This window comes from Phyllostomus hastatus, unplaced genomic scaffold, assembly GCF_019186645.2.
Source record: "Phyllostomus hastatus isolate PE091 unplaced genomic scaffold, TTU_PhHast_1.1 phas_contig_40, whole genome shotgun sequence".
Lineage (NCBI taxonomy): Eukaryota > Metazoa > Chordata > Mammalia > Chiroptera > Phyllostomidae > Phyllostomus > Phyllostomus hastatus.
This window is the reverse complement of record NW_025333872.1, coordinates 19,409,868-19,421,703: the sequence shown is the minus strand read 5'-3', so window position 1 is coordinate 19,421,703 and position 11,836 is coordinate 19,409,868. Positions and strand designations below refer to the sequence as shown.

At 36.1% G+C, this 11,836-nt stretch overlaps 1 protein-coding gene across 5 annotated transcripts in view; it reads right to left on the bottom strand.

Moving 5' to 3' along the window:
* Window positions 1-544: 544 nt before the first annotated feature.
* The window catches only part of PRIM2 (DNA primase subunit 2), a 377,158-nt gene continuing 365,866 nt past the window's right edge, over window positions 545-11,836 (bottom strand). For all 5 annotated transcript variants that reach the window (XM_045843197.1, XM_045843198.1, XM_045843199.1 and 2 more), the window contains one exon: window positions 545-1,139. In XM_045843197.1, coding sequence (XP_045699153.1) covers window positions 915-1,139 — 225 coding nt within the window. In that variant the 3' untranslated portion in view covers window positions 545-914. The remainder of the gene's footprint in view (window positions 1,140-11,836) is intronic.

Here is an 11,836-nt window from a genome sequence, read left to right as displayed (position 1 = left end):
AAATCCCACAGCGGGCACTGGAAGTAAGGGGTAACTATAAATACCAGAATATTCATTCCTGAGCTTAATGAATTTACTAAACCCATTTGGCAACGCAGCGACCACAGAAACAATAAGGTATGAAAGTTGGAGGGTGGAATGGGGAAACACTTCAGACTTTCTTCACAACCGTCTTTAGTAATTGTCTATTCTTTGTGAGCCCGGCCCCAGAGTGAATGGAAAATGATAGCAGATAAGGAGTTAGCATCATTTTACATAACAAAACACTTCTGTTCATTACTTACATAGCTGACAAAAATTCCATTTGATCTTAATTCATAGTTCATTTCAGTAGAGTTTTCTGCCACTCAAAAGGGCAAAAGCTCTTTTGCTGATAGGAAACAACCACAAATAGACAAGTCAAGAAAAAAAAAAAAGAAAACATGTTTAAAATCTTTACTGGTAATTGATATTGTTGGATATTCCAAAGTGCCACTTTAAAAATGAACGTAATGTCTAATCTGTTATGACATAATATGACTCCTGCAATTACACACAGACACACTTGTATGCATTTTGATATTTATTAACAAAAATGATCCAAAATAGGGCTGGACCAAAATTACAATGATGAGGGTTAAAATAAAAGTTGTTTTCACTATATTGTTTCTAGGGAACTGTAAACAGTCTAGAAAGCTGTTTTAATCTGCTAAATCAGAACTTAAATTAACACACCATTTAAGTGTTAGATTTCAAGAGAAATTTTTCTTCTTCCCTGCTGTTAAAGCAAAATATGGTGGAGGTCTTCATTTTAACCTGCTTGAGACATAGATGGATTAGATTGGGGTGGGGTGGAAGGAGAAGTTAAACAGACAGGTTAAAAAAGAAAAAAGCAATGAAATGAAATGAAAGCTAGTGAGATAAAGGGTCACACATCAGTCACTGAAGTAATCTTCTAGTCCTTCCATGTCCACTTCCAGAGAGGAATTCAGGGAGGCCAGAGCAGATGACGCATCCTTGGTTTTCTGGACACTTGGTTTGGGTTGAGAGGTTTCTGGTTGGACGGATTCCTTCTTGATGTCTTTACCACCATTTAGAATCTTCTGGCTCTCAATAAAGAATTGATTAGGATGATTCAAAGAAAAGCCACAATCATCTACCTGTATGGGGAAGTGAATGCATATCACATTAATACATAGCTAAAGTATAAATAAAAGGGCTTCAAAAACTGTGCCAGACCTCATTAAAAATCGATTTAATACTTGAAACATGGATCCTAGCAGTTCTCATTCATAACACTCAGTCTACGACCCACATTTCATTCCGAGTGACCTTCAACCACTACCTAAACACGAATGGCTCCTGCATTTATATTTCTAGCCCAACCCTCTGCACTTAGCTCCAGTTCCCCAACCATCTAGTTCCACATCCAATTCCTATTCAACATCTTGGGTGGCTGAAAGGCAGTTCCAAGCAAAATGATGGCACATTGTCAGTCAATAGGTATTTGTTGTTAAAAAAAGGCAAAAGGATCTTTAAATACTCCAGAGTCCCGGGGAATAAGTATAAGCACAGACACCACTGATACCCCTTGTATGTTAGAGCTTATTTACAAGTTTGACATAGGCAACCCCAGGAAGTATAACACAAACTCTGAAAAAGCAACCTAATTTAATATTAATGTCTCCATTCCAGTCTTGGACTCTCTCTGCTCTTTGTCTAGAAAATCTGTTTCTTTTCACAATTTTTATCATTGCTTTATGCAAACATGACCAGGCTCATTGTTGTATACGATTTCTTTTCTTAAATACTATCATTCAACTCAAAATTAAATTTTGAATATCATTTCAAATTACTCATTACTCTGTGCCTTTGGTACTCAATGAGCATTCAAATGGGTATCAATTAAAAGGTATCAATACCTTTTTTATTTGAAGACTCAGTGAGCACTACTTTTTCTACATTTTGATTCTAAAATTTACTAATGGTGAACAAAAATATATTCCTTAATAGTAGCTAACAATTACTTAATGCCCATTATGTGCCAGCCGTTGTTCTAAGTGGCATAAACACACACACACACACACACACACACACACACACACACACAATTTGCACATGTGTACTCGTAAACCCAGTTAACTTCCACTGGAGCCCTCTGAACGAAAGTTGTCTGTGCTTTCCCAGTGTTTCATATGAGGCCCCCGTGAAAGGGAGAGATTAGGCACCTGCCCAAGCGCACTCACTGACAGGGCTGGAGGTGGGATGTGACTTAGCACAGCCCATGCTCCTAACTGTATGCTCAGCTGCCTTGTTCCTGTGCCAAGGTCAATACTTTTACATTGCATTCATTTCCTAAAACTTGTAGACCTTTACTAATTCTTGGTGTTTTATACTGGGGTGTGGCATAAGAGCAAGATAACACTTACAATGAAGTTTCTGCTGAGTGTGAACCTCCTGCACGAGTCACTTTCTTCACATTCAGCCAACGGGTCAGACTGAGTCAGTGACTTGTAACACAGCCTGATTCAAATCCCCGCTCTCTCTGACTCTGTCGTTGAAGTCACCAACCAAAAATGCCATTTTGCTTGAGCTATTTTTTTTTTTACTTTTCAAATATTATTTACTTTTTTCTTTATTTTTCAAAATCCTCTTGACTTTCCATTTTTTTTGACTTTCAATTTTTTTTTTATTAATCATTGTTCATATACAGTTTTCTCCTTTTTACTCCCAATCCAGTTCCCCCTCCCACCCGCCCCCCTTCCCTCCCATTACCACCCTCCCCCCAGTCTATGACCATGTGTCCTTTAAGTTTGTTCCTGTGAACCCTTCCCACTGTCCCCCTAAATTCCCTCTTCTCTCCCCTCCGGTCACCATCAGCCTGTCCTCTATTTCAGTGTCTTTGGTTACATTTTGCTTGTTTCTTTGTTTTGTTATTTAGGTTCCTGTTAAAGGTGAGATCATATGGTATTTGTCTTTCACTGCCTGGCTTGTTTCGCTTAGCATAATGTTTTCCAGCTCCATCCACGCTGTTGCATAGGGTAGGAGCTCCTTCTTTCTTTCTGCTGCATAGAATTCCATCGTGTAAATGTACCATAGTTTTTTGATCCATTCATTTACTGATGGGCATCTAGGTTGCTTCCAGCATCTAGCTATTGTAAATTGTGCTGCTATGAACATTGGGATGCATAGGTTCTTTTGAATTGGTGTTTTAGTATTCTTAGGATAGAGTCCCAGTAGTGGAATTGCAGGGTCAAAAGGCAGATCCATTTTTAGTTTTCTGAGGAAGTTCCATATTGCTTTCCATAGTGGTTGTACCAGTCTGTAGTCCCACCAACAGTGCACTAGGGTCCCCTTTTCTCCACAACCTCTCCAACACTTGTTGTTTGTTGCTTTGTTTATGATGGCCATTCTGTCTGGTGTGAAGTGGTGTCTCATTGTGGTTTTAATTTGTATCTCTCTGATAGCTAGCGATATTGAACATCGTTTCATGTGTCTTTGGATCCTCTGTATGTCCTCCTCGGAGAAGTGTCTATTCAAGTCCTTTGCCCACTTTTTAATTGGATTCCTTGTCTTCTTAGAGTACAGTCGTGTAAGTTCTCTATATATTTTGGAGATTAGACCCTTGTCTGAGGTGTCATTGGCAAATATGTTTTCCCATACAGTTGGTTCTCTTTTAATTTTCATACTGTTTTCTTTAGCTGTGCAGAAGCTTTTAATTTTGATGAGGTCCCATTTGTTTATTCTTTGCTTTATGTCCCTTGCTCTAGGGGACACGTCATTAAAAAAGTCTCTTCGTGAAATATCTGAGATTTTCTTACCTACGTTCTCCTCTAGGACTTTAATGGTGTGCTTGAGCTATTTTGTTGCTTTTTGTTGTTGTACGGGAGGTAATTTCATTTCATATTTTTTTTATAAACTAAGAAATCATTACACTTCTTTTGGTCATCTGTCTTTATCAACCTTTTTATGTTTCACTCTTTGTACTGAAGTGATTTGCATATGGTAGATATCTAATAAATATTTGGTAAGTTGGATGCAGAACTAACCAGTGTTACATGGAACATTCATTGAAGACTTCATATGGATAAGGTCATGTATGAACCAGTCATTTTTTCCACATGTAAGAATGTATTTGACTAAGATTAACACTGAAGACATTTCCAGCCTAATAAGTCATATACTTAAAAACATCTATCAAGAATGAAGAAGTGATTGGGGCTAAGATAAAGACCTATTATTATACTCTAATCACATTAGAGAGAAATTCTGGCTGGGGAGATCAAGGAAGGCTTTGTGAAGGAAGCAGTTGGTACATAAGTTAAGTCTGGAAAGATGGAGAAAGTGGAAAGCTGATAATGGGGTCAAGGGCAATACAAGCTGCAGGAGGATAGGAGGAAGGCGAACAGGCAGTGTCCCAGGAAAGGAAATAGCTCAGATGGGCTGGTGTGAAGGGGACATAAAGGAGAACAACAGGAAATGAGGCTGGAAAGATAAGCCAGGGTCAAACCTTGGAGAGCCTTGAAAACCAAGCCACATACTAGTTTAGACTTAATCCTGTAGGCAACAGGGAGTCATTTACAATCCTTAAGAAGGGACAGAAAGCCCTGGCTGGCGTAGCTCAGTGGATTGAGTGCAGGCTGGGAACCAAAGTGTCCCAGGTTTGATTCCCAGCCAGGGCACATTCCTGGGTTTCAGGCCATAACCCCCAGCAACTGCACATTGATGTTTCTCTCTCTCTCTCCCTCTCCCCCACCTCCCCCTCCCTTTCCTCTCTAAAAATAAATAAATAAAATCTTAAAAAAAAACATTAAAAAAAAAAAAAGAAGGGACAGAGCTATGTGGTTAGAGCTGTGTATAATCTTATGGTTGATTAAAATGGATTAGTAGAGGGTTAAAGGACCTGCTGTCACAGTCCAGAATGAACCCTCTTAACGGGTGGGCCAGTAAATAGAAATGAAGTCCTTTCTGATAATACTCAGTACCCTGGGATTTTCTGATTCTCTTTAGTCAACTGTTGATACACATTGGGCCAACAATTTTACTGTAACTTCAGCATATAGCAGATTGATAATAAACAGAATGATTTAAGAGTTATTACCCAGGTAACTAAACAAATTTTTATCTACTACTTTGCTGCTTAATTTCAAAATGTTTCCTGAATGTTTTATAGTACATCTATGATTTTTACTAACAATGCAGTAATTTGTGAACTTCTTTCTTAGATTTATTTTCATCTCATTCATTAAAAATAGGGAGATTGAATTAAAAGTTTGCATTTTACAAAGTATTTAATGGAAAGTAAGTCAACTGCCTAGCACATTTCAATCAGAAGGCTTATGTTCTATAAATAGAGAATATTATACTGGAAAGATCTTGGGGCTCCTTTAAGCTGAACTCCCCCCATGCACAGATTAGGAAACCTGAAGAGATTACAGGGTTTATGCAGAGCCACAGAACTAGGAATTGATTTGGTCTGAATTAGAATTCAGGCTCTTTGACTACATCACTTAGTTGCTCTAAAATGTGTTAAGCAAAGTTAAATAAATATGCAATCTTACCATTACAAATACGATTTTTAGAGCTAAACCTGACTATAATGATTATACAAAACATAATGGTGTTATTTCATACAAAAAGAATCTAGCACTATGTCCTATAATTACATATTGAGGATTTTGTATACTTTGCTTCAAGTTGTGTAAATTTCTGATACATCTATCCAGACAAGATGACTCTGTGGATTAAACTGAATTATTAGACTTCAGTGTGGATAAAAAAATATGGTCATCCTAATAAACCTGTTTCCTCATCAATGAAATGGAGGCAATAACAGTGGTTACATTATAGGGCTGCCATGAGGAAAACCCAAGAAAAATGAATGTGAAAATAAAGAGTGGTTGGTTCTATGAATTCTAAATTAATTTATAAATTCTTATAAGTTAAACGTATGCAAAGGCTCAAGAAAAGTATCACTTAAAAAAAACTTGAAGTCCCAAAAGATGGGGGAAAAGATTATGCTGATTTGCATGTATCTTTAAGTTCCTTTTCCACTTTAAAGAAACCCAAAGTAGAACTTCGTGATGATGTATTAGGGGTATAATTTATGAAAAAAAGATGAAATTGAATGCCAATCTGAAAACTTTACTCAAGAAAAGATTTTGCCCTTACATAAAAAATTAGCATATAAATGACATTTAAATGTTTGACTTTTATGAATCCCCATTTAATTAATATTCTTATTAACAAATTAACACAGTGCCAAGTCTTAAAAGGAGGGCCTGTATCATGATTCTGTGTGATGTTATGTTTTTCAGTTTTCTCTCTTAGGTCCACAATTGCCCTTTCTTAACTCATTTTAAGTTCTATATCACTCACCTTATGGTCTGTTAAGTTACTTGACAGCATAATGAAATTATGAAGAGTTTACTTCTGTTTACTGCATTGTATTTTTGTCTAGGAAGGGTTGTCTTTTGAGTGTTTCTTTCGCTTTTATTTTGGCTAAAGGAAGTGTACAGGAGTCCTTGAATAAGTCATTTTGTTACAACATTGATGAGATGCCATAGGAATCTAACTGTTGTTTATATAATTATCTTATGATAAAATTGGTTTCACTTACATTTAAAGGTTGTTGTGCTTAAAATCACAGAACCTATCAAAGACATTAAATGATATTACTAAATGTAAGTTCCCAGTCACTTTTCATCTTGCTTAGGAAAATAAACTCAGGGTTTTTGGGGTGGAAGGTGAGGAGCATAAATCAAAGCAAATGAAAATAAATTTTATTTTAAATCAAATTAGAAAAAAGAATAAAGAAAGTTACTCCCAATTTCACTTGTTTCTGCTTAACAGTCAGTAGCTCTTCCCTTTATTCCTCATTAAAACAAAATAAAACAAACAAAAAAATCCTGTTTGTTTCATTCTGGATTTGGAAATAGTGAGAATTTTCACACTGTTGCCTGCTTTGAATCTTGTTTCTTTCCTTGCCTTTTTTCTTGTTTGGTTGCTATTGGTGATGTTTTCCTTTGTGGTTGATGATTTTTTTATTATGTTTTGTACATTTTGTTACATACTGGGAGAGGGAAATTGTAGAGGGCACTTTCATTCTGCCATATTAGCTTGGAATTCCCAAAGAATTATGGAGGATCTAAACAAGATCAGTCTAGTTGGAGCCTCGAAGAAAGGGGTCAGGTGGAGGACTCTATAGGCTACATTATAAATCTTGGATTTCATCTTAAGAGCCATCGGGAAGCCTCTTAACGCTTTTAAAGAGCATGTTACTAAAATGACCAGATTCTTCTATTTAAAGACCACTCGAGCAGCTGTGTGGAGGAGAAAGCATTGGAATGATGTGCGTGTTGCAGATGCTGGGAATGAGTTAGGAAGATGCTACTGCAGTGATCCAAGTGAGAGATGATGGTGGCTTCCAGCCCAGCATCCTGACCGATACTCATACCAATAACCTTGAGTTATTGTTAAAAAGCTTAATTGTATTTGGTACATCCTGTTTAAATTGCAGGAAAATATGTGATAGATTTTAACAAGATATCTGTAGAGATTTATATGGTTGGAAAAAAAACTTATGCTCAGCTGTTTGGAAAATAAGTATCCAGAATGACTCAGTGCCTAAAGAGGTCTATTTCTAAAGAGATTATTTTCTATTAAAATTCAGATTAATGTACAAAAGGCCTAGTGTTGTCATTTATAATGGAGTATGTTGAAAGAAAGTACAAAACATTGCTCCCTAAAAATACTGAGGAAAACAGTTTCCAACAGGCCAGCTTCTGACACCCACTAAGTGAATCTCTCTCAAACATTTGCTTGGAATCAACACATTTGTACACGGTGACCTTCACGTAAGCATAGTCTCGTATTTCTGCCACAGCAAATGTAGATTTTGAAGGAATGAAAGCAATACTGTTTTACCTATGGGATGTTTGGGTTTTAATCAAGAGGTTCTGCAATGACAGCTTATAATGAGGCAGCTGGTATTACCAAGAAAACCATATGGAACTATCAGAGTGCTGCTGTAAATGGTATCAATTAACTGGTTTATTTTCAGAACTTTTATTAAAGTGAGTTTGATTATAGAGGCCTCAGGAAAATAAACATAGGGGGCTATTTTTTGGAGAGGGGAGGGGCAGGCAGAATGGCAGAAACCTAACAATAAAAATTCTGTTTTTAAATAGATTAGAAAGAATAAGTGGAGATATTCACAACTAAAAATCTATAATGAGACATCCAGTGAACACGAACAGCCTTTTTACTTCATTGATCTATATGCAGTTTCAGTTAGACCATTTCTACATGTGGGAGGATTTAGACATGTCTTTTCAATGTCTTTATTAACTTAAGGCAGGTGTTAAACACTGACAATAGCAGTACTGCTCTGGTAGGCATAACTAATAGGAAAGAGACTACGAAAACAACCGAGAACTAAATAAACCCTTTTTAGTGAACATCTCACAAAATCAATGTTTAAATCTATCTTTCATCTTATTAAAAAGAAAAGAACTTGAATAATAGGCCTTGATTTTTTTAAAGTTCTGAGTCCTGTTAATTAAAAGGATCCACAAATAATTAAAAACATATACAAAATTAACATTCTCAAGCTGAGCAAGCAAATTAAGTAGTACAGTCTTCAGGAGAAAGATTTATGTAAATCTGGTGCTGAAAATATCAAACATGGCTTACCTGGAGGGATTCTGATAAAACTAATAAGAATCTGTTGTTTACTATTTTACTGGCATTTAGTCCTTTACATTTTTAAAATATTTTATTTATTTATTTTTAGAGAGGGAAGGGAGGGAGAGAGAGAGAGAGAGAGAGAGAGAGAGAGAGAGAAACATCAATGTGCGGTTACTGAGGGTTATGGCCTGCAACCCAGGAATGTACTCTGGCTGGGAATTGAACCTGGGACACTTTGGTTCCCAGCCTGCACTCAATCCACTGAGCTATACCAGCCAGGGCTAGTCCTTTACATTTTGAAAAAATAAATTTTATTTATTTAATAATTTTTAACTGCAGTTGACATTCAATACTGTATTAGTTTAACCTATGAAGTGATCACCCTGATAAGTCCAGTGCACGATAGTTATTATAATATTACTAACTTTATTCCCTATGTTCTATTTTACATTCTTGTGACTATTTTGTAACTACCAATTTGTATTTCCCAATCCCTTCATCTTTTTCACCCAGGCCCTTAACTCCCCTCCCATCTGGTAACCTCAGTTTGTTCTATCTATGAGTTTGTTTCTATTTATTAAGTTGTTCTTTACATTCCACATGTGAGTGAAATCATATGGTATGTGTCTTTCTCTATCTGACTTATTTTACTTAGCATAGAAACCGCTAGGTCCATCCATGCTGTTGCAAATGGTAACATTTCATTTATTTTTTTATGGCTGAGTAATACTATTCCATGCTTTATAAGTATTGCCTCTTCTTTATCCACTCATCTACTGATGAATACTTAATGTGGCTTCCATATATTGGCTATTCTAAATAATGCTGGTATGTTCTCAAACTGGCGTTTTGGTTTTTTCAAATATAAACCTAGAAGTGGGGTTGCTGGGTCATATGGTAGTTCTATTTTTAACTATTTAAGCAAACTCCATACCGTTTTCCGTAGTGGCTGTATCAATTTACAACCCCACCAACAGTTCATGAGGGTGTCCTTTCCTCCACATCCTCACCAATACCTGTTTGTAGATTTACTAATAACCATTCTGACAGGTGTGAAGTGATATCTCAATGTGGTTTTAACCTGCCTTTCCCTGATGATTAGTGATCTTGAGCATCTTTTCATGTCTGTGGGCCATCTGTGTGTCCTCTTTGGAGAAGTGTCTCTTCAGGTCCTCTGGCCATTTTGTAAATTGGATTGTTTGAGGTTGAGGTTTTTTTTGTTTGTTTGTTTTTGGTGCTAAGTTGAATTAAGTTTCTTATATATTATGGATATTAACCCCTTACCAGATGTATCATTGGTGAATATCTTCTCCCATTCATTAGGGTATCTTTTGTTTTGTTGGTGGTTTCCTTTGCTGTGTGAATCTTTTCAGTTTGATGTAGTCCAATTTATTTTTTTGTTTTGTTTCCCTTGTCCGAGGAGACATACCCCCCAAAATATTAACTAAGAATGATGTCGAAGAGTTTACTGCTTATGTTTTCTTCTAGGGGTCTTATGGTTTCTGGTCTTATGTTTAAGACTTTAATCCATTTTGAGTTTATTCTTATATATGGTGTAAGTGGTCTAGTTTCATATTTTTGCATGTATCTGTCCATTTTCCTAACACCATTTATTGAAGAGACTCTCTTTACCCCATTGTATATTCTTGCCTTTGTCATAGATTAATTGATTATATAGGAGTGGGTTTATTTTTGGGCTATTCTGTTCCATCGATCTATGTGTCTGTTTTTATGCCAGTACCATGCTATTTTGATTACTATCACCTAGTAGTATAGTTTGATATAAAGTATTGTGATACCTCCAACTTTGTTGTTCCTTCTCAAAATAACTGCCACTGTTTGGGGTCTTTTGTGTGTTTTTTTTAAGATTTTATTTATTTATTTTTAGAGAGGGAAGGGAGGGAGAAAGAGAGAGAGAAAGAAACATCAATGTGCAGTTGCTGGTGGTCGTGGCCTGCAACACGGGTATGTGGCCTGACTGGGAATTGAACCTGCGACACTTTGGTTCGCAGCCCGCGCTCAATCCATTGAGCTATGCCAGCCAGGGCTTATTTGGGGTCTTTTGTGTTTTCATATAAATTTTAGATTTAATTGTTCTAGTTTCAATGAAAATGCCACTGGTATTTTGGTAGAAATTGCACTGAATATATAGATTGCTTGGGGTAGTATAGACATTTCAACGTTAATTCTTCCTATCCATTAGCACAGTATATTCTTCCATTTATTTGCATCTTCTTCAATTTCTCTCTTAAATGCCTTAAAGTTTTCTGAGAACAGGTCTTTTAACTCCTTGGTTAAATTTATTCCTAGGTATTTTATTATTTTTGATGCAACTATAAATGGAATTTTCTTAATTTGTTTTTGATAGTTCATTATTGGTGTATAAAAATGCAACTTATTTCTGAATATTAATTTTGTATCCTGCTACTTCACTAAATTTATTTATTAGTTCTAATAGTTTTTTGGTAGAATCTTTAGGGTTCTTTATGTACAGTATCGTGTCATCTACAAATGACAGTTTTACATCTTCCTTTCCAATTTAGATGACTTTTATTTCTTTTTCTTGTCTAACTGCTGTGGCCAGGGCTTCCAACACTATGTTGAATAGAAGTGGTGAAAGTGGTGGTGACATCCTCATCATATTCCTGATCTAAAGGAAAAAGCTTTCCATTTTTCCCCACTGAGTGTAATGTTAGCTGTGGGTTTGTCACAACATGGCCTTTATAATGTTGAGGTCTATTCCCTCTATCCCCACTTTGCTGAGAGTTGTTATCATAAATGGATGGAGGATTTTGTCAAATGCTTTTCTGCATCTATTGACATGATTTTTATCCTTCAGTTTACGTGTTGTATCACATTAATTTATTTGCAAATATTGAACCAACTTTCCATTCCAGGAATAAATCTCACTTGATCTTTTTAATGTATCACTGAATTTGGTTTGCTAATATTTTGTTGAGAATTTTTGCATCTATGTTCATCAGTGATATTGACCTATAATTTCCTTTTTTGGTAGTATTTTCCTCTGGTTTTGTTATCAGGGTACTGCTGGCCTCATAAAATCAGTTTGGGAGGCGTCCCTCCTCAGCAGTTTTTTGGAATACTTTGGAAAGTACAGGTATTAATTCTAATTTGAATGTTTGGCAAAATTAATCTGTGAAGTCAACAG